The following is a 24367-nucleotide window of genomic DNA, read 5'->3' as shown; positions in this document are numbered from 1 at the left end:
ACCTGAAAGTTAAATATATTTGGAAAGTGTACAGTTAATGAACTATTGAGCATACAGTAGCAGAATTTTGCAGAGTCATTTAGGCATTAGTCAGTAAACCCTAAGGCTCACCCTGAGCTTTGTTAGTCATTTTGAATCGATCAGTCACACTTGTTGGGCACACCTCACTTAAAGGTAAACTCCATCTTTTTCACCCAAGCATTGCTGTATTGCACCAGTCCTAGTGATCCTGTAACACACCTGCTGGTGATGCCGAGCCACCCAACTTGTTGCCATTCAAACAAAAATAAGCCTATGAAAAAAAAATGCAAAAACCAAAAGCAGAACTACATGCATCTGAGCACCACAAACCAAAAACATGATTTAATTTATGATATTCAAAGCAAACCCACTTGCCCATCAATGTTTCCATGCTTTATTTTGTTGGAAAACACCCCCCCTAGCATTTCTGGCTGTGGCCATCTTGAGTAAGGGCAGTCTGTGTGTGTATAATATATATATATATATACATACACACACACACATATACAGTCAGGCCCATAAATATTGGGACATTGACACAATTCTAACATTTTTGGCTCTATACACCACCACAATGGATTTGAAATGAAACGAACAAGATGTGCTTTAACTGCAGACTGTCAGCTTTAATTTTTTAATTTACATCCAAATCAGGTGAACGGTGTAGGAATTACAACAGTTTGCATATGTGCCTCCCACTTGTTAAGGGACCAAAAGTAATGGGACAATTGGCTTCTCAGCTGTTCCGTGGCCAGGTGTGTGTTATTCCCTCATTATCCCAATTACAATTAGCAGATAAAAGGTCCAGAGTTCATTTCAAGTGTGCTATTTGCATTTGGAATCTGTTGCTGTCAACTCTCAAGATGAGATCCAAAGAGCTGTCACTATCAGTGAAGCAAGCCATCATTAGGCTAAAAAAAACAAAACAAACCCATCAGAGAGATAGCAAAAACATTAGGCGTGGCCAAAACAACTGTTTGGAACATTCTTAAAAAGAAGGAACGCACCGGTGAGCTCAGCAACACCAAAAGACCCAGAAGACCACGGAAAACCACTGTGGTGGATGACCGAAGAATTCTTTCCCTGGTGAAGAAAACACCCTTCACAACAGTTGGCCAGATCAAGAACACTCTCCAGGAGGTAGGTGTATGTGTTTCAAAGTCAACAATCAAGACAAGACTTCACCAGAGTGAATACAGAGGGTTCACCACAAGATGTAAACCATTAGTGAGCCTCAAAAACAGGAAGGCCAGATTAGAGTTTGCCTAACGACATCTAAAAAAGCCTTCACAGTTCTGGAACAACATCCTATGAACAGATGAGACCAAGATCAACTTGTACCAGAGTGATGGGAAGAGGAGAGTATGGAGAAGGAAAGGAACTGCTCATGACCCTAAGCATACCACCTCATCAGTGAAGCATGGTGGTGGTAGTGTCATGGCGCGGGCATGTATGGCTGCCAATGGAACTGGTTCTCTTGTATTTATTGATGATGTGACTGCTGACAAAAGCAGCAGGATGAATTCTGAAGTGTTTCGGGCAATATTATCTGCTCATATTCAGCCAAATGCTTTAGAACTCATTGGACGCTGCTTCACAGTACAGATGGACAATGACCCAAAGCATACTGCAAAAGCAACCAAAGAGTTTTTTAAGAGAAAGAAGTGGAATGTTATGCAATGGCCAAGTCAATCACCTGACCTGAATCCGATTGAGCATACATTTCACTTGCTGAAGACAAAACTGAAGGGAAAATGCCCCAACAAGCAGGAACTGAAGACAGTTGCAGTAGAGGGCTGGCAGAGCATCACTAGGGATGAAACCCAGCGTCTGGTGATGTCTATGCGTTCCAGACATCAGGCTGTAATTGACTGCAAAGGATTTTCAGCCAAGTATTAAAAAGTGAAAGTTTGATTTATGATTATTATTCTGTCCCATTACTTTTGGTCCCTTAACAAGTGGGAGGCACATATGCAAACTGTTGTAATTCCTACTTCGTTCACCTGATTTGGATGTAAATACCCTCAAATTAAAGCTGACAGTCTGCAGTTAAAGCACATCTTGTTTGTTTCATTTCAAATCCATTGTGGTGATGAATAGAGCCAAAAATGTTAGAATTGTGTTGATGTCCCAATATTTATGGACCTGACTGTACATATATACACACACACACAATATTAAAGTGTATAGAGTCATGCAATCTGGATGTACATTATATTTAAAGTCCTCCATATTTATGTTAAGTCTGTAGCAAACATAAGTTAAAATGACATTAGCGAAGCGATAAATAAAATTTTAAATAATTGTAAAATAATAATGTTTTTGGATTTCATTTTAGAAAATGCAAATGGTTCCACTACCTGAAAAGGCTTATGGAAGCTTCTTTGAAGGGGACTGCTACCTTATTTTATTTGTAAGTATCAGCACTTTGGTATCAAACAAATATGTGCCATTTCAGCTTATATTACCAGATACACATTGTCCCCAACAATTGTCTCCAATTTCAGTTATTCTTCCTCTAAACAGTCATATAACAATAGAAAAATAAAATGTCACCATTTAACTGTCTTATATAGAGCTGTATTATAAAACTGTGTAAACATTGGAACCTGTGTTAGTAGAAATCAACTTTAGTCTGTGTATGAAATATCTGAAAGCTGAGCTGATTGGTTGATAGCAGCATACATGTGATATAGCTCCACCCCTATATCCACCCACAGGACCTGTGTATATCTATAAAAGTCTGACAGAGCAACCTGCCCCATTCTCTGTACAATAAAGATCAAACAAGGTGGGGGGGGGGTTCGTATGCTGCCATGGATTGGCATCAGGAAAGGAAAATTACGGTATGTATGATACAATTTTACGTTTTCCTGACGCCAACATGGCAGCATACATGTGATAAGTAACTAGCTAAACAAGGAAGGCTAAACTGTATAATCAAACTGCATTGCAATGGACATGGAAGCCTAGACTACCATTCTGTTGAAGTCCATTGACGTATAAGCCCGTGGATCTTCCCTGTAGCTCCTGAGGCAGGTGCACTGCGGTAACTAGCCTGCTGCTTTGCAAAAGTCTTCATAGACATTTTGCATGCATTGCCCCAAATGTAGAGATAGACCTGGCTGAATGAGCCTCTACCATTTCTGGAGGCTCTTGCCTGGCTGCACTGTTTTCAGGATGACCTTAACACTCCAAGATGACAAGGTTTGCTGCAACTTCCTCCCCATAATTTGCCAGATAGAAACATGAACAGCCTCCCAGAGGATTTAATCTAGGAAGCAGCTTGAAGGTAGGCATTTAGATACCTGGTATATTCATCTTATGTAGGTTAGGTACCATGTGTGCCAGAAAGGATGGAATCACCAATTTGTAATATGAAAACTGAAGCCTTCTGGGGACAAAAGGTGCTCTAGGGACAAAGGCCCCAACTTGTTCAGAAGAAAGAAGGTGTAGGACTTTGTAGCTGAAGCGCTTGTAGGTCCAAAACTCTTCCCCCTGAAGTTATCGAGGGACACTGCTTCTCGAGTGATGTCCTACTGAAGACTCCTTACTGGTGCAAACAGAGTCCTGGCAAGGAAATTCAGTGCCAGAATAAAATCCCACAGGGGAAACGTTTTTCCTCCTAAGGGCAAAGTCTCAAGACTAACCTCCTGAAACTCTCCCCTGGCAGCTCACACACTCATATTCCTTGATGAAGCTGAAATGGCTGAAATTTGAGCCCTTACAGAACTAGGCTGAGCCTGAAATCTAGATCTGTGTGAGTAAATTATAGCAACTGGGCAAAAACTGAACAAAAACTGTGAACCTGTTCCAGATTTTGGAGTAAATGGCATTTGTTGCCATCCTTCCTGAAACCCTGAAGGATTTACCACTGAAATCCTTCCCTCTCAATTTCCAATCCATCCTGGGCCAGGTGTCGTGGAAACACTGGTAGCTGAAGTGCTTTGTCCAGACTCCAGTTTCATGGCTAGGGTAAAACCCAGACCTGCAGGCTAATCGCCTTTTGAAAGCCTGGGGAAGCCTAGGACAGTACTGACAGGGCTCTGAGGAAGAGGGGATTTCCCTTTGAAATGTGTCAGTCATCACCGGAGTCATGTGCCAAATGAAGGGTCTTCCTTCATTTGGGACTTGCACATGACTCCGGTCTGATTGTCCAGTATTGGATAGCATAAGCTTATGAAATTGAGACATTTGCGAGTATACATCTGTTTTATCCTTTAATAAAATTATTGTCACTGAGGTAATTAGCAAGGCTGGTGTGCTTTTTTTTTTTGTTCTTTATTGAAGTATTTCATGGCCAAAGGCAGTAAAGGAAAGCAATTTGCTAGGCAACTAATCCTTGGCTGAGTGAGTGTCCACTTCCTCCACCAACGAGCGAGGTTAGCATGAGAGGCACCTTGTGAAAGGATGGTGATGCAAACAGGATCAACTGAAAGAGGCCCCATACTTGAGTGATATGGGAAAGATCTTTGCAATTAAGACCTATTCATTGGGAATTATAAACACCTAGCGACACAGCCCCTTTTGGCATCCTCGGTGCCCACAGCCTCTGAAGAGTACATTCGGTCATGGACATGAAAGTTCTACTTCCATTGGAATCTGCCATTGAGTATCCTTTATTTCTAAATGTATGACACTGCTGCCCTGTTAACATCATGCAGAATAACCAGTCAAGCCTGAATGCGAGGTGATAGTGCACATAGTAACTGCAGGTGGTGATCTGCCCTGTAGCACAGGCATCAAAGGTGACAATAGTCCGAGATAATGAACCTACCATATGGTAAACAAAACTCCTGTAGTGGTTGAAAGGAACGAAATGGACCATGGCTGTTCTTTCTTCAGAAAGGTGCCTTTGCACACTCCTCCACCAGCTCTTGAAGTTTCTCATTCTGGTGAAATAGTCTTGAGTGTTGAAATGTAAGTGGGCCAAACTAGCTGAGAAAACTCACCTGGTCCTTGATCTCCTATGAAGAGGAAGGCCAGACTAACCATTGACAGCTCTTGAAATAGCGCTTAGCGTAGGGATGTTGATTGGTATACAGAGCTGCCTGTCAAACATGAGCATTAGGGCTTGTTTCCATGTGTAGATAACATAGCCGCTCCTCTGAAAAGTGATCCCACGTAGTTGCTTTTCATAGAGTATTTAACATTTCCTTTAGTATTGCCCATATCTTTGCAGTTGAGTGCTGTGCTGTAATGTGTGTTACTACAATGCTTGTTAAGTGCGTTAGCATGTGCCAGTGCCATTATCTTCAACAGAGAAGTGGTGTTTTCCTCCTGGATAGGGTATCATTTTGCAGCTGCTTACTAATGAAAAACGTCATACCACTATTTCCACTTCTCTGGAAACAACCTCTTCACCCTTCCATTCATCAGGGAGAATTGAAGGCTGTACCTTGAAAAACGTGAAGTATGTTCTACCTTCGAAAGGCAGTCATCTGGGTCATCCCATTCTGGGCCTGCTACCCTAATGAATGACTGGACCCAAGAGACACATGAACCCTGCTTAGCCTTTTCAAGGAGGATGATTGACCTTCTTCTACCACTGGTGAAGCCAGGTGCAAGGCATAGGTGAATGGCTTGGATAAAGGTGCCTCCAGAGCTAGGAATAAAGATGGCTATGATGGGCTTGGGGCCTCCTTGGTAAGGAGGGCTAACTGAGGTGCCCTGTACTCCTGTGCAGGGCTGCGTCCTTAACATTGTATCCAGAGTCTGCTGGCATAAGTGGTTGGAGAACTCAGAGGATCATTAACTATTTGTCCATGAAGGACCATGACTTGCATGAGGCTCTGATGTCTCTGGTTAGAGAACTCCTCAGCCCCAAAAGACCACCAGAAGGGGCTCCCCACCTTGTTGGTGCATTTAGCAACCTAAGATGCAGGCCTGCGCCTGGGAGAGGCTGAAGCCAGACAGACCTTGAGGACAAACAGGAGAATGGGGGGGGGGAGGTTGCTCTGTCAGACTTTTATAGATATGCATAGGTCCTGTGGGTGGATATAGGGGCGGAGTTATATCACATGTATGCTGCCATGTTGGCGTCAGGAAAAACATTTACCTTGGGGTCAGAAGAATCATAATGTAGTAATGTGAGCCAATATGTCAAAGGTCCTGCAGAAAAGCCTGCATATGATCATATTTCTAAGGCAAACGTAGACTAAAATTTGCATCAAGGAATGTTTTGTCTGTGTGTATGTGACAACAATATAAAAAAACCCTATAATTTAAAATCATGATTTTGATTGTAATTAAGATAAAAAAGGTAATATAATTTACCTTCCAGTTTCAATTTATGCTGTCATGATATTATTTATGAATGTATGTATTATTTATTTTCAATTGAAGAAGAGGTCAAAAACAGCAAAGTGCAATATTACAGGGGCCTGGAGGTGCAATCTAATGTATCCAGTGAAGCACATTATATATATATATATATATATATATAATTTATTTATTTTTTTTAATTATTTCACAGGTCCCTATTCACATACAGTTCCTATGGTGTGACAATGGCCATTGTGTATAAGTGACATTTCTACCACACCTCTAATTGTAAACCCCCCCTATATATTTTTAAATAGATTGAATCTTTTAAGCTTTCAGCTGCTTATTATCTGCGTTATCTGACAACTGTTTGAAACACCTGTTCAGATTTGCCCATAAAAGTGAGAATTTTCTTCTGTAAATTATATGTAATTTGTTCTTCTTTTGAAGTTGGCCTATTTCTAATACCCATAAATGAAAAGGTCAGTCCTAGATTACAAGGAAGATTCTTTCCATTTGTGTCTGAGCTACGCAAAATATTTTGTGCTGCCCCGCCTGTTGAACTCGACAAGCTCGGTTGATTTTTCTACAAAGCAAATCCTGGAGGCTGCAGCATGTGTAAGAAGGCCTAAGACTGGTGTTGTGTTACCTAACAAGTGTTCACATGTGGCATTACCATACATTGCATTAGGACAAACCATTTATTTTGAATCAGCTGCCACCACACTGTATCACATATTTTATGCAATGCAGTATGTAACAGTGCACAGATGGTTCATAAGCATTGTGGTGTGCTGGCTAGCTGCACTGGGGGGCTATTCAAATTAAACAGCTCTGCAATACACTGCCCATAATTCTGCCCATTATTGTGCATTGCAGTAGTGTGAGGTACCATAAAGCACATATCTGAAATTGGCCCATTTATTCAAGTAACATGCAATGCATGTCTGCACATGGCACTATTTGGGGGGCAGTGTGCTGGGGTACCAGTTAATGGCACTACCAGTTAATGTACTTGTAGGCAGGTGCAGTTCGGCCTCCCTGCACAGGTGGCGCTGTTCGGCTGCTGCCATGCAGTGAGAGCAGGAAAAGGGGAACTCATGTTTCTCTGAGGCCTTGGTAGGTGTCTTCAGGAGAGCGTCTGTACGATTGGATGACGTGAACGGTCATCTTTAGTGTGGGCAATAATAACACTGTCCCCCATCAGTTGGCATGCATTTGCAAAGTGGCTAGGTCAGGGATAGTGTCTTGCATAAGCAAAGGTTCAAAAGTGGAGGAGGGACAGATAGACTGCTCACCTGTGTCACCAGTGAGGAGCCTTTCCGTATCCAGATGCCTTGCTGTCAGACCGCCTTCTAGCCACCAACTCTGACAGATGTTGCCAGGCTAATATGCTGCTAGCCTTGCTTGTTGCTGCTTGGCACTGCATGGCAGCTAGTGGAGACCAATGCAGTAGCAGTGCCTACTATAGTGGTTTGCAGCTTCTACGGGAACCCTTGAGGTATGGCATATACATACTTACACTAGGCCAGCTTGGAAATATTGCCAAACCTAAACTTTAGCTTTAAAGTAGAACTCCAGCCCAAGCATTCTTCTAGGTTGGATAGCAAGGAATGTATGGACCATAATGTATGTCAGGTTTTTATTGATTAAATTCAATCCAAACAAAATCAAATTTCACATTGATATGTACTGAACATCTTTATTGGTGATGAGGCTCACTCTTCCAGACGTCAGAAACATTTCCCTACATGCCAATGGTACTTTATAGTTCTCCTTTTGACAGAAACAGATTGGGATGCAGTGCACATATAATATATGCAGTGCTGGAGGCTAATAAAATGCAGAGCTTTTGAGCTTCAAAGGAAATGTTTCACAAAATAAATACCTGGATGAAAAGACTCAAAAGGAAGCTGTCATTTTCTGACTCCGGGTCTGCATGGCAGTTCTGCAGCAGAGATCACACTTTCATGAATCCAGAAGGCTTTAGTTTCAGTGCACAGAAATTAAAACATAATCTGCTTTCATCAGATGGTTCTCACCCAGGCTACTTTATATATTCGTGATTTAGCTGCTACTTTATATATTCGTGATTTAGCTGCTACTTTATATATTCGTGATTTAGCTGCTACTTTATATATTCGTGATTTAGCTGCTACTTTATATATTAGTGATGTAGCTGTTACTTTATATATTTGTGATGTAGCTGATACTTTATACATTCGTGATGTAGCTGCTACTTTATATATCAGTGATTTAGCTGCTACTTTATATATTCGTGATTTAGCTGCTACTTTATATATTAGTGATTTAGCTGCTACTTTATATATTTGTGATGTAGCTGATACTTTATACATTTGTGATGTAGCTGCTACTTTATATATCAGTGATTTAGCTGCTACTTTATATATTAGTGATTTAGCTGCTACTTTATATATCAGTGATTTAGCTGCTACTTTATATATTAGTGATGTAGCTGCTACTTTATATATCAGTGATTTAGCTGCTACTTTATATATTAGTGATTTAGCTGCTACTTTATATATCAGTGATTTAGCTGCTACTTTATATATTAGTGATTTAGCTGCTACTTTATATATTAGTGATTTAGCTGCTACTTTATATATTAGTGATTTAGCTGCTACTTTATATATTCGTGATGTAGCTGCTACTTTATATATTAGTGATTTAGCTGCTACTTTATATATTAGTGATGTAGCTGCTACTTTATATATTAGTGATTTAGCTGCTACTTTATATATTAGTGATTATGGTGTCCGTTTATGGACCAGCAGTAATAGATCGCTGTTCAGTTCTCCAGCATTCTCGGAGAACACAGTTCTCCTGTGAATGCAGTTTATGAAGCAGTTCTCCAAACGAAGGGAGAGCGGTCTCCAAACGCTGGAGAACGGCCTACAAACTCTGGAAAACGGCTCATTTTACTATAATCTCTCGAGATTATAGTAAAAGATCAGTTTACTAAACAGAGGTAAATTATCTCTGCTTAGTTTTCGGTCCCTCTGATTCTCCAGCTCTGGGCTGGAGAATCTAGAGGGAGAACACAGATCTCCAGCGAAGGGCTGACATGATCTCCTGAGTGTCATAAACTGTGAATGACCAGAGAATAGCTGAGATCTGTTGAATCGCAGCTATTCTCTGTGTCATAAACGGACACCTTAGCTGCTACTTTAAATATTAGTGATTTAGCTGCTACTTTATATATTCGTGATGTAGCTGATACTTTATATATTAGTGATGTAGCTGATACTTTATACATTCGTGATGTAGCTGCTACTTTATATATCAGTGATTTAGCTGCTACTTTATATATTCGTGATTTAGCTGCTACTTTATATATTAGTGATGTAGCTGCTACTTTATATATTCGTGATTTAGCTGCTACTTTATATATTAGTGATGTAGCTGCTACTTTATATATTCGTGATTTAGCTGCTACTTTATATATTAGTGATGTAGCTGCTACTTTATATATTAGTGATTTAGCTGCTACTTTATATATTCGTGATTTAGCTGCTACTTTATATATTAGTGATTTAGCTGCTAATTTATATATTAGTGATTTAGCTGCTACTTTATATATTAGTGATGTAGCTACAACTTTATATATTAGTGATTTAGCTGCTACTTTATATATTAGTGATTTAGCTGCTACTTTATATATTCGTGATTTAGCTGCTACTTTATATATTCGTGATGTAGCTGCTACTTTATATATTAGTGATTTAGCTGCTACTTTATATATTAGTGATTTAGCTGCTACTTTATATATTAGTGATTTAGCTGCTACTTTATATATTCGTGATGTAGCTGCTACTTTATATATTCTTGATTTAGCTGCTACTTTATATATTCGTGATTTAGCTGCTACTTTATATATTAGTGATTTAGCTGCTACTTTATATATTAGTGATTTAGCTGCTACTTTATATATTCGTGATTTAGCTGCTACTTTATATATTAGTGATGTAGCTGCTACTTTATATATTAGTGATTTAGCTGCTACTTTATATATTCGTGATTTAGCTGCTACTTTATATATTCGTGATTTAGCTGCTACTTTATATATTCGTGATTTAGCTGCTACTTTATATATTAGTGATTTAGCTGCTACTTTATATATTCGTGATTTAGCTGCTACTTTATATATTAGTGATTTAGCTGCTACTTTATATATTAGTGATGTAGCTGCCACTTTATATATTAGTGATTTATCTGCTACTTTATATATTCGTGATTTAGAGGCAGACACAGGACAGTAGACATGTGCCATTTGTTTTCTTACAAATTGAATTTTGGCCGAAATTTTCATTATTCAGAGTTTTGGATGTATCCAAATTTCCGAAACACAATAGTAGAAAATTTCAATGAATCCAAAATAAATTATAACGAAACAAGTTATCTGAATTAGAAGATTAATTCGAAAAGGAATTTGAATTTGAAAATGAATTGGAATTCAAAACAGAAACATATTGCAATAAATACAGTAAGGTATGAAAGTTAAATAAGATGATGATTCCTACTTAGGCTGCTGAATAGAAAAGAATAGAATAAAATAGAATAGAAAATAAAGGAATAGAATAGAATAAAATAGAATAGAAAAGAATTAAGGATGCACCGATAGACTGGCGGCCGAAAATAGTGTTATTGACATTTTGGTGATAGGAAGAAAGGTGCCGATAATGGCCGCTGAAAACTCATGTTTTTACACACAATTTTATTTGCAATTTTGCTGTGATTTTACCCACGATTTTGCCTTGATTTTACCTGAAATTTTAATACATTTAGGGTGCATTTTTCATAGGTCATGTGACTCAAAAATGCATCAAAATGCAGTATGTATGCGTTTTTGATGGGTTTTCAATGCATTTCAGGTCTGGTCCACACCAATGCAGTTTGCACTTTGTCCGTTTTGCAGTGCTTTTTGCGTTTTTTGCATTTGTGTTTTTGCTGCAATTTTACCACGTTTACGGTGCGTTGTTTATAGGTCAAGTGACTCAAAAAGCGCATCAAAACGCAAAACATGTACGTTTTTGATGGGTTTTCAATGCATTTCAGGTCTGGTTTACACCAATGCAGTTTGCGTTTTGCAATGCTTTTTGCAGTGCATTTTGCGTTTTTTGCATGTGCGTTTTTTCATGCCTTTTGAATTTTTAAAAATGTTTTATTTTTGGCCAACTTGTTGCTGGGCAGATTAAAAAAGCAAAATGCATTAAAAAACACTGCAAACGCATGAAAACGCATCAAAAAAAGCACTACATGAGTTTTCTGCTGCATCTCCAGCGCAATTGTCAGTTAAAGTAACGCAGCAGTGTATCGCAAAAAATGGCCTGGTCAGGAAGGGGGGTAAATCCCCAGGAAGGCTAGTGGTTAAAAAAGTGAACATGTTCCATAGGAAACCATGTTGAATGGACTGTTGTGCGTTTCTGCAAAAAGCCCTAAAAAGTGCAATGGTGTGAACCAGGCCTCAAAGGGGAGGTGTGTTTTTTTTGTACTCCCCAAATGTGCACCAAAAATGCAGCAAGCAGGATTTAAAGGGATGCATTTTTCTTGAGCTTTTCTTGTGCCTTTTTTTTTAACACAAAAGCGCTGCAAAAACTGCTCAATGTGAAAGCAGCCTATTGGCCGAAAGGTGCTGACAATAAATTCATATTGATTTAAATTCATGATATTAATTAAAATATCGAACATAATACAATTATATATAAAAAAAATATATATATATATATTTTTAAAAACTGTCTATTTTGGATTTCGGCCAAATGCATCTTGAATTTTCGGTTATGGTCTAAGAATTTTCATTTCGGTGCAACACTAAAAAAAAATAGAATAGAATAAAAAAGAAAAAAATAGAATAGAATAAAGTAGCATATAGCAGTCTTCCGAAATTTGAAATTCTAATTTTGAATTTGAATTTCGAATCGATTTAAAAATAATGAATATACAAAACTAATCCGAATAAAGGAGACAAATTCCGAAAATTAATTATTCTAACAGTTTTGGGGATTTTTTTAACAGTTTTTTACAGACATAGATCCTGTGATGTGAATCTGGGTTAAAGTATAACTAAAGTAATTTTTTTCCCATTTTGGATGGAGGACTATAACTCCTACCATTTTTTTCTCCATTGAGGGAGATTTCCCTTAACTTCCTGCTGCATAACCAGTATAGGAAATTTGAGGAAATTCCTCAAAGGTGAGAGAATAACTGATTGTCATCAGAGCTAGTGCCCCTACTGGAAGAATTCTACTCTATTCCTGTTCTTATGACAACCCAAATTTGGGATTTTCTTTCATTTGAGCCTCCAATGATAATAACAAACAGGACAAATACAGAGGGCGAATCTTCGTAACAGGGACACAGACAGCAATAAAAACCTGACAGATGTTCTATTCCCTTTCCACTCTATCCAAAAAAAAAATACAATGAAAAACCTTTTGCCTTTAGCTATACTTTAAAATGGTATTAAACCCAAAAGCAAACATTTATTAAATTGCAGGTTACCAATTCTTGCCTGTGATGGCTGCTTTAGTTTCCTTTTTTATGTTTACCTGATGATCTTGCTAGTAAGTCTGTTGTTTTTCAAGAGAACAAGCTGTCCTGCAGATGTACTGTACATCTAAGGGCTCTCTCACATGGGACAGTCCCATTTATTGGATCTGCTGCTCAGCGGGGGATCTTTTCTTTCACACGGGACAATCCTGTTTGTCAGATCTGCTTGCTCAGTGGGGGATCTTTTCTCTGAGAAAGCGGGTGACAGTCTGTGTCCCCTCCGCTGCTGCAGAACAGACACAGAACTGCTCGCTTTCCTCAATGGGCAGTCAGATGAAAAAGAACCGCCTGTCCGTTTTAATCCGATCCCCCGGATTGTTTACACCTGCCGTTCCATAGAGGATAATGTCGGTTCCGATCGGGTCCGCCTGAAAAACGGGCAGGTGGACCAGATTGGAACGTACCAATCACCTCTCCCCAAACTGACAATGCTGCTATCCAAAGGTGCCCCCTGTGTAGAGTTGCTACCTCATCCCTTTAAAACTGAACACATATTAACTACACAGTTTCTGTGGCTGATTAAGGTGGTGATTAAACTCACTTAGTGCCTCATCTGCATTAAATTAGCCTCAGAACCTGTGTAATTAATATGTATTCTGTTTTAAAGGGATGAGGTGGCAACCTTACCCCCGTGCTCCTTCATCCAGAGTGGGAGCACTCTAATACAAGAGGCGTTTGTGTTACTGGCTAGATCACCAGGCGAAAAAAGCCTACAAAAGAAAACTAATGCAGCCACCACATCTAATGATTGGTAAGCTGCAACATATTACATTTTTGATTTTGGGTTTAATACAGCTTTAGTGTTCAAATTACAACCTTAGTTTTGTTTTGTGGGGTTTTTTTTTATTTATTTTTGGAAACCCCACTAAACCCTTGAAGGGGTTAAATGAAGGCACAGTAGTTAAAGCACGCCATCTGCTTCTCTCATTCACATTGGTTTTGCACAGGTGATCTCTTTAATGAGGAGGTAGTCCAAAGAAAGGAATGTACATGTTTGCTAAAGGTGACACATTATTCTGACAGGATCAAACAGAAAAAAACAACCATACCTGGAACACATCCCAGACAATAGCAATTCCAGCTCAGTCCAGCTCACCCCTCTGCAGCAGGTTTGTAGCACCCAGAAATACTACATTAGATTCAAAATAGAGTGCAGCAAGAAAATGAACTGAGAGATTTTTTTATCACTAATGCAGTAGAGTAAAATAATATGTGTAATAATCCAATGTTTGGCACAAAAGGGAAGAGGTAGGGAATGCAAGAAGACAATTCAGATCTACAACCCAACAGATGGTTATACAGTATATAAAATGAGGGTAATGGGATAGGTTGTGGGCTATTGGACTAAAACGTCTATATGTACAAAAAGTCCTTGTATGTAAGTCCAAAGATGAATAACTTCTCCTAATGGATGTGGGTCCCTCAGTGTATGGATTAAATGGCAGCCAGCTGTCAGAGCAAGAGGCAACTCTAATGCACAGAAGGAAAGAGGACACACAGCGGTGCCACTCTAACCCCTGGTTCACAAAGCGGGCCATGCTTTGCGCGGGCACGAGAGTCCATTCATTTGAATGGACTCCCGTGCCCCGTGACACACAGGGAAGAAATCCCTACACTTCTTCTGAAAATGCAGCCCGCACAGGAACTTTGGTTCCCAGTATGGTTGCTTTTTCCAATGCGAGCGACATTCCATTAGAATAATTGTACTCGCCCACGTGTCCGCATTCCTCTGTGCGGGTGGTGCGGCTGCACGGATCTTTGTGCAAATCCGCAGCCGCACCACCCGCACATATGTGAATCTAGCCTAAGTGTAGATGTGCCTAAAACCAAAAGTTTCATAAGGTAAACAACTCACAACGATAGTGTAAGATCGCATGTCAATAATAAGTCACTCTTGGTGAGAATTACTTATTATTGACATGCGATCTTACACTACATCCTTGTGAGAAATGACAGAGAAGGGCAACTAAACTGATAAGAGGCATGGAGGAGCTCAGCTATGAGGAAAGATTAGAGGAACTGAATTTATTCTCTCTTGAGAAGAGGAGATTAAGTGGGGATATGATCAACATGTATAAATACATCAGTGGTTCATATAGTGAACTCTGTGTAGAGTTATTCACCCTGAGGTCATCACAGAGGACAAGGGGGCACTCTTTACGTCTGGAGGAAAAGAGATTTAATCTCCAAACACAGAAAGGTTTCTTCACAGTGAGAGCTGTGACAATGTGGAATAGACTCCCTCAAGAGTTGGTTCTGGCCAGCTCAGTGGATTGCTTCAAAAAAGGCCTGGATTCTTTCATAGATACACAGAATATAACTGGATACTAACATTTATAGGTAACGTTGATCCAGGGAATATCCGATTGCCTCTCAGGTGATCAGAAAGGAATTTTTTTCCCAGCAGGAGCAAATTGGATCATGCTTTATTGGGTTTTTTTTGCCTTCCTCTGGATCAACTGTGGGTATAGGATTATAACTTTTTTTTTTCTTCGATGGTTGAACTGGATGGACTTTTTTCAGCCAGACTAACTATGTCACTATGTGAGTTGTTTTCCTTATTAAACTTTTGGTTTTAGGCACATCTACACTTCCGGTGGTGCCGCTGTGTTTCCTCATTCAATAATCCCATGTTGGCAGACATTGCCATTAAATTGTACTAGGATGCATTGCTGATATGTGGACCTTGTTCTGTGGAAAGGTCACACAGCCTGAGGCCTATGGTGACAACATTTTCTGCTCTACAGTTTATTATTTCATGGTCATTTTTTAAACATATGATATAACAAGAACACAACAAATCAAACAGATCACTGTGAAGTCATTAATCTATGTCATTGGCTCTGTAAAAAATGGCATATTTAAAGCCTAAGTGCAGCCAAAATAAAAAAAAAATAGAAAGTTCACCACAAGGGACACAATTTACAGTTACTTGCGTCCCTTGTGCTGATGTCTCTTCTTTTAGGTGAAATCCTCCCCAGTCCATGAACCCCCCTAGCCCCTGCTGTCCCAATCTTCCGGTGTGGCGTTGGGTTAATAGAACTAAGGGGCTGTCACAGGCTGTCCTCAAGTGAACCCAACTATGCCTTTCTAGTCTGCCCAGCTCCTCCATTCATAGAAGCCATGCTACAGTTTCAATGAATTGAAACAAAATGAATTGAACGTGATCCAGGGGCGGACTGACAACTCTTGGGGCTCCCGAGCAATAGGGGATCATGGGGCCCCTGTGTCCTTGCCCAAACTCAAAAAAGCCTATGAAAAAGGTACCAGGGGCATCTCTTGGGGCCCCCTACTGACCCCGGGCCCTCGGGCAGTGCCCGAGTTTCCAAATGGTCAGTCCGCCCCTGACGTGATCTATAAATTGAGGGCACGGACCAGTCATCCGCTGTCCTCCATTCTTCGATCAGATTTCATTTATAGAAGTTGTAGCACGGCTTCTATGAATGGAGCAGCTGGGTATAAAGGATGGGCATAGTTGGTATTTTTTGATAAGATCCTGTGACAGCCCCTTAGTTGTATTAACCTTATCACACTGGAAGAATATAGCAGCATGGATGGGAGGACACGGGCAGAAAAGGATATCAACTAAAAGAAGAGGCATCAGCACAAAGGAACACATCCTATTGCCTGTAAGTTATGTCCCTTATGCTGATTTTTTTTGTTTATTTATTTTGGCAGCACTTAGGTTTTAATGATATAACTGATAGAATTCAGTACAGTCCTAGCATCATTTTTCTGGTTGTATGACCCTTAAAAATGGCCTGGCCAGATTAGAAAATCCCGGCTGCCCATTTTGGTAGCTTTACTGACAGATTCAAATAGTTCCTAGTTGACGCTCTCTACAAATTTCCTGAATAGGTTTCAGATTAATCAGAGAAGGTTTACCCCAGATGTATCATTCATAATTTATGAATCAGAAGTGATGAATCACTGGAAAACACACCTAGCTTCATACTGTTCCCTCATATAATAGTAATAGAACAATGGGCTGACTTCTGTTTTACCTCAGGCCCTTCGCAGGTGCAGTATTCTTGTCAGCAACAACCTTTTTTTTTAACAATTGCCGTGAAAATACACAGGTTATTTTCAAATTGTGACAGTGGGTGTGCTGAGAAGATCCCCGGCCTGCTGTCACAATTAGCAGAGGGATCAAGGGGGAAGGCTGCAGGAGCGGGAACATTTAACATGTTCCCAAAGGTGAACTTATTCATACATGGCTCAGTTTTTTTGTTCAGTCAGCGGGCTGAATAAAAAATAAACTGAACTGATTTCTCTATCCACACATTCAAGGTGGATGGGGAAATCCTCCACGCTGGAGCAGGACTCCAAATTTTACAACATGTTTGTTCACAAAAAGTGGATTTCATGAGAGGAAATGGCAATAGATGGATCGAAACTTGGCCAGTCCCTGTTGAACTGGCCCAATTTCAATCCATCTATGACCATCTTTAGAATCAGGGCCTGTTCACAGCAGCAGCTGTGTTAGAATGCAGCCACTGGTGTGTGATGTGATAACAGCAGTGCCGACCGGTCTGTTTCCTTTTTTCTTGTGCAAACTTTATTGAAATGTCACAAAGTGATATTTCATTAAGTCCTATGGGCTGCACCATGGTGTATTGAGGTGGATTGCCTTGTGCCACGCTGGACTGAAAAAAGATTAATGCACACTGTACTTCATTTCAGCACAAAACAGCAAGCAATGGTGAACTGGTCTGAGTGGGAGCTGGGCTTTTTGCTTTGTCATGCATTGGGACTGTACTGGGTAAGGCTGTCCAGAGAAGTCCCAACAGACTTGGTGTGAAAGGGCCCTTAAAGTGAACTTGTGTTTTGTATATACAGGATAAAGTAATGGGTTTATTTTAATGCTGGACAATTAAGCAGGTTTTACTCCCTTGCCTGCTGACAACACTAACACGCAGGTACTAGATGCCACATGTCTGCCTGGGTCTCCAAAAATTTGCTTCCAACACCACAGTTCCTATTGGATTGTTAACAAGCAATCTTGAGCCCGGATGAAGTGGGATGTTTTGGCCCCTGAAATGCATTGGCTATTCCTTTTCTACTGGTAGTGATTTTGCTATCAAGAATAAAAGATATATGGACTTTTACTTGAATATTTGGCTCTTGGTGCCTTTTCTTTACCCTCCTCCTATGTGCCAGGGCTGATTCTTAGCAAATGGCTGAACAGACACCAGCGTTGTTACATGGTAGAGGGTGGCAGGACAGCCCTTATCCCTGTGTATGCTCCCACTAGGATCAATGTGGAGCTTACAAAGGGATATTTGCTCCCAGAAGAGGAAAGCGGGGTGCAGAAATAAAGTGAATGTAAGTATAATTTTCTACAGAAGCTCACTGTAAAGCATTCCTGTTGCTTCACTCTCTGTAAACATACACCAACTTTAATATTGGTTACAATAAAAGAATATGGACAGATGAGATTATCCTAAAGAATCTGCTAATTAGTAACAAGGGCTCCTATCTGATGGTTAGGCAGATCTAAAAAGTCAAAGAAAAGTTGAGTCTTTTTCTGTATACTTATTCGGGGGTCAGTGACTCAAAGTTTTGAAGAAGACTACAGAAAGTGAAGCCTCTCTGTTTTCTCCATGATAGGTTTCCTTTAAAAGAAGGTAAGAATGATCAGGAAATGATATAATATTCAAAGTTTTGCAAACACAATGGGAGCTTCTGTTGTATTTTCTGTTGTAGCTATGCCAACTGTGTCTAGTGAATAATTCAGAATGGCTTTCTGCTTTATCTATTATGTTTTGTCCTTTCACAGATCAAGCAGATATCTAAAGGTACAGCTACTGATATCCACTACTGGATAGGAAAGGACTCCACTCAGGATGAGCAAGGGGCAGCAGCACTCTACACAACCCAACTGGATGAGGCGTTGGGGGGGAGCCCAATCCAACACAGAGAGGTGCAAGGACATGAATCAACCACATTTAAAAGTTACTTCAAGAATGGAGTTATGTAAGTGACTTGAAATGTTGTTCACATCAGGCAGAGTGATTTTGGAACTCATATGTGGATGATAGTACACAGAGTTCTGTAGGACCCTGGGTTTCCTCCAAAGGTTTGAAGGGGTTCCTTGAGTAATGAAAAACTTATGCCTCTCAGATGAATAACCTCCGGCACCAATGATCTTTTTAACTATCTGTAAGGAGGGGATTCTTCCCAAAGGCCGCGAATGTAAGGAGCATTCTTTTCAATGACCATCGCACTAATAGTATTGTTTATTTTTCATTATGGATAGAAGTCACATAGGGAGATTTCCCTCCTCTATTCCTGGCTGACCATAAAAGCATGTTTTCTGGATTTCTTCACAGAATCACAAGTAAAGTGTCCTTCTTTTATATTATAAACCTTTCAATAACGTTTATATGCTAAATAGTGCATCTTTTAAGAAGCTACTATTTTGCTGAGCTTTGCCACTGTCTGGATGTCTAGAAAACATGACCTGTTGGTGGTCACCTATTACCAAAGTGGAAAAGACTTGGTCTAGTGTAGTGGTGTTTGGCTTTGGTCCACTGATAGTACCACTTTTCCCCCTCTCCGTGGCAGGGTCAGAGCTGCAGTTACTAATAACTTGCATAAAATATTGATACTAATGATCCCAGACATGTGCGTGATAACAGCAGAAGAAAATTACAATTAGGAAGCTTTGAGGGTTTGAAATGAACACTGCTGGCCTAGTGTACCCTTCATGTAATTTAAAGCCCAATTCTAGCCAAAACATTGAATTTTGTTTTGGATAGAATGGGGAAAGTTTTCGTCTCCCTGCTGGGGAAATTTCTCACTCTTTCTCTGTCATTGGAAATCTACCCAACAATGACACAGAAAATAAAACAAAAAAGACATTTTTAGTAATATAAGGAAAGCTTCGAATTTCTTACAGTGCTTTTGTTATCTATGTCTTCCCATTCAAGTGACAGCTAGACTCCTCCCCCATTTGTTAGAGGCATCACAGAGACAGGAAGTAAGGGGAAGTCTCCCCAGTGGTTAGCAGAGACAGAAATAGAAACTTGGAATACATTTGACACCATAGCTAAAAAGGAAAAAAAATGTCCAAAGTTAGTCTTTAAGCAAGCTGACAATAATAGAACAGCATGTAACCGCCTAAAGCTGAAAAGAGATGGACTCAGCCCACCCCACCCAGAAGTCATTTTTTAGTTTTAGGGTTAATCTGGGTGAATGAGTCACTCACTAGCTTTTTATATCTCTTAGAGTCTCCAATGGTGAGAATAACTCATGTCTCTGTTTTCACCCAGCTCAGAGTTTAGGAGATTATTCTCCTCATAAAGTACTGTCCATAGTAGAGAATAAGTTAATGCACTTCTTCATAATTGCTGTGGCATACATGTACAAGTTGGGAACCCAACCACAGTGATCTGGTCACCTGAAATTCTGACCAGGAAACCCTTGGACAGTTTATCTCTCCAACTGCAAGCAAGACCTGAAACATGAGCTTTGAGTGGACTAATCCTTTAACAACACTAAAGTTAAAGTGATACTAAACCCAGGACCCTGCATTCGTTATATCTGGTCTCCCACAGTACACAGAACATGGAACTGCAATTATTTTAGTAAATAGAAACTGCTAAATACATTTTCTCATCAGCAATTAGAGCAGTCTTGTGACTTCTATCAGTGTCCAGCCAAGCACTGGTTAAAGCTTGTAGGAGTTTTAATTTTCCTCTAGGAGGATGCAGGGCCCCTGACCTCTGTCTGGACAGTGCTGATTGGCCCTGTGCTAATCACATGCACTCTCCCAAGAAAATAAAAAATCTCTCTAGCAATATACACCAAACTGAGCATGTGCAGAGTGACTACACAAGATATGTCTTATCAGGAGATAAGAGGGGGGCAATGGAATAAGGGGAAGATCAGAGAAGTCAGGATCAAACAGCATTTTTACACAATGCAGAGGATTAACCCTTTAGGTTCCACAGTGAGCATAACAAGCATGCTTTACTGCATATACAGACTGATTTTACTGTTGTGGGTTTAGTAACACTTTAATGTTGCAAATTGCTTAATGTAATTCCAAGTAAAACTGGGCTCTACCATCTGTGTCCTGTTATTTATGTAATAGTGTTTAAATAGGTTGTCCATATCCTGTCAGTACATAGTGTGGATTTGCTATCATTCATTGAAATTATTTTCCATTCCTGTAATCATAGCTAGCCTTCACTATGTGCTACCTGTCCAATCACACAAAGGGTCATCTTTGCATAGCGCATCATATAACCTAGATTAGTCTGGTATATAATTATTTTCTGTTAAAATATGCTATAGATTGAGACTTTTCATAAAACTTCTGTTTTCCTTCCACCTCCCAGATACAAGAAAGGAGGAGTCGCTTCGGGATTCAAACATGTGGAGACAAATATGTACAATATTCGACGTCTGCTTCATGTGAAGGGCAGGAAACATGTCACAGCTACAGAGGTGCGTGTCTAATGTGTTCTGTATTTCCTTGTCTCACAGTTCTGGCATAACAGAGAATGTCTTGAAGAAATGTCCTCGTTGCACATAGAAACCAACCATCTATGCCCATAATAACCAGTCACATCACTGCCTATGAGGAGGTATTGTATGCTGCCAGTGGAGGTGAATGATGAAAAGAAATCCCAAAGGGTCTGATCATTCAACAATTGACCATGGGTTATCCCATTAAACTAGACTAATAGCCTGTATGGACAGGGCTTTGTTTGCATCAGATCTGTTTTGCATTCCCATACAAGTCTATGGGAATGTAAATCAAGTTTGAATGAGGTGAACTGCAACTGCCAATGAATTCTCAATGATCACAGCAGCATCTCAAACTGATGCCATCCACACAAGCTCAAAGCCCATTGACACGGGGCCTTAAAGGATAAGTTCACCTTTCCACAATAAACAATAAATGCACATTTTTTTGAAGGTAAAAAATGTACATTTATTATTTTTTGTGTTAGGAACAAAGGCGGACTGACCATTTGGAAACTCGGGCACTGTCCGAGGGCCCGGGGTCAGTAGGGGGCCCCATGAGATGGCCCTGGTACCTTTTTCATAGGCTGTTTTGAGTTTGGGCAAGGACACAGGGGCCCCATGATCCCCTATTGCCCGGGGGCCCCATGAGTTGTCAGTCCGCCCCTGGTTAGGAGCCTGTAAAGCATTGCAGCAGCGATCAGTAGATCGCTGATGCCATGCAGGTCTCCTGCACACTGTCAGTATATCTGCTTGCTTATACATCCTGTATAGGCAAGCTGATATTTGCTGACAGGAAGAATCAATGAACTACCACAGCGCTCCATAGCTCCATTATCCTTTACAGTTGAAATCCTGGCAAACAGCTAAATAGATAGATGAAATACATACAGTATATGGAAGCTATTTTGCTTGTCCAAAGATGGTTTGGACAAATGATCTGACAACTGGTGGGAGAATATTCAAGAAGCATCAGGAGAGGTGGAGGAACCAGATATCCACAGAAAGAATAAAGCAGAAGCAAGGAGATCTTTGCTCTCAAGGTCTTTAAGTACAGCTTCCTCTCCAGCAAGAACAGTGAGCACCTCAGTAGTGACATCACCAAATCTCATTCCATTTCTCATGAGACTTGAGGCATAGTGCTGTAGATGATCTCACACTGCAGATACTGTCGTTGGGTCTTGGCATTTCCATTTTTGCATATCTTTGAAGCGTTAAGCAGGTGGATCAGGAGAGACCTCTTGTACCTGCCCCTAGAGAGCAGGGTAAGGTGGAATAAATGTGACTCCAGCTTCTCTTCCAAGACTATGGGTTTGATTTACTAAAACTGGAGAGTGCAAGCTGTGCATGGTAGCCAATCCGCTTCCAGGTTTTTTTGTCAAAGCTTAACTGAACAAACTGAAGTTAGAATCTGATTGGCTACCATGCACCAGAGTTTGCACTCTCTAGTTTTAGTAACCTCTATGTGTGTTTAGTTTGAAAATCTTATCTCTAATTGAGTTCCAGAAGGGATGTAGGCGGGGGAAAGACCAGAAGATATCCAGTAGGGGCCTATTTTACCACAGACTGGGAACCCAGTAATAGTGTGTCAGGACTGACAGCCGTGTCCTGAAATTTGCTGGTGATGGAAGCCCAGTGGGAGAAATTCAGAATTTGTTTTCTCTGTTTATCCGTAAAATTCTGACCCAAATCTCATTCCCACTTTTGAAGAAAGGATGACACATAGCTGTTGTGTGGGTTGGTCAGCAGGGAATAGGAGATAGAGATTATGTGTCTCAAGGAGGTAGTATTTAGACAGTGTTTTTCAATAGATGTACCATATCCCTGATCTCTTCTGTTGTACCTCATCAGTTTCGCCCTGATGAAATGGCAAATTCTGAATTGGTTAGTCTGAATGAAGGACCCAGACCCCTCTTTAATAATGCATAGATGTGAAAGCTAGGTAGGATTTCTAGCACTTAAAAAGCAAGTAAAACATAAGCAGCACATTTTAATGTTTTGTTAGGTTGTTTTAGGGTAATGGGAACATGTAACAAATATGAAGTCATAATTTGGCTGCAAAAATGTGTAGGCAGGTACAGTTTATCTGCCATTCTGCAGTTGGCAATGTGTTTTGTGCCACTGTGCAGAAGGAGTGGAGGCTGGGAGGAACATTGTTTCTCTGCAGACGCTGTACTTATGATTAGGGGAGTGGTGGTCCGACTGGACACTGCAACACTGGACGACCTCTGGTGGCCATCGTTAGTATGGGCAATGCTAATAAATGGCAGTGACCTGCCATATTTGGCATACACTTGTGAGTGGCTAGAGTAGAAACCATGCTTTTAAGGGACAGTGAATTAGCCCTAGGGAAAGGAATCTGTTCTAGAAGGGAGAGATTAGGGACACCGCTGTATGCTCTGCTATTCACCAGTATCTGGAATTACTGCATAGAAACAGTGCCACTTGTGGCACCACTCTGCCAGGCAGCCATCCCACTTGCAGATGCCACCCCGGTTATGTAGGTTATGCCTGTGATACACCTTGTAGTGAAATATCTATACTGTTGTACTGCCAGCATGACTTTCACTGTCAGCATTACTGCACCTGTCAGTGTCAAGTAACTGGAACTGTTACCTCCAGTGTTCTCCCACAGTTGCTACTACCATATTACCAGTGCTAGTGATTGCAGATTGCCTTTGTATCTGTTTTATCTGCAACCCATCAATACAATAACTCTTCAACCTTTTTTTTCTGGACTTTAAGTGTTGTTCCTTCAACTTGGGTACTGACCTCCTGGACACGCCCACAATTGGAAATTTGCTTTAAAGTACCTATAGCAATTATTGATCAGGAGGACTTTACTGTAGATACCAGCTTAAATAATGAATATATTCTGCTGACTACAGTGGGCACTCTACAGCAGGCCTTAAAGATAGACCATTGTTCTGCAGAAATGACAGCAGCACCAGGAGTATCATCCTCTGGAACTCTCTACCCCAATTTATCAGACTATCGCCTACTCTGCTCACTTTTAGGCGATCTCTGAAAACCTATC

General features: G+C 40.3%; 1 protein-coding gene across 1 annotated transcript in view; it reads left to right on the top strand.

The window, feature by feature from the left end:
- LOC149465926 (villin-1-like) overlaps positions 1–24367 on the top strand; it is a 126569-nt gene that overhangs the window by 56127 nt on the left and 46075 nt on the right. Inside the window, exons 3-5 of the mRNA XM_089673150.1 lie at positions 2360–2434; positions 18635–18831; positions 21201–21309. Coding sequence (XP_089529276.1) covers positions 2360–2434; positions 18635–18831; positions 21201–21309 — 381 coding nt within the window. The remainder of the gene's footprint in view (positions 1–2359; positions 2435–18634; positions 18832–21200; positions 21310–24367) is intronic.

The sequence above is a fragment of the Staurois parvus genome, unplaced genomic scaffold (genome assembly GCF_062004578.1).
Source record: "Staurois parvus isolate SC_StPar_1 unplaced genomic scaffold, SC_StPar_1.0 ptg000136l, whole genome shotgun sequence".
Lineage (NCBI taxonomy): Eukaryota > Metazoa > Chordata > Amphibia > Anura > Ranidae > Staurois > Staurois parvus.
Note: the sequence above shows the minus strand (reverse complement) of the source record. Positions and strands in the feature narration are given on the sequence as shown.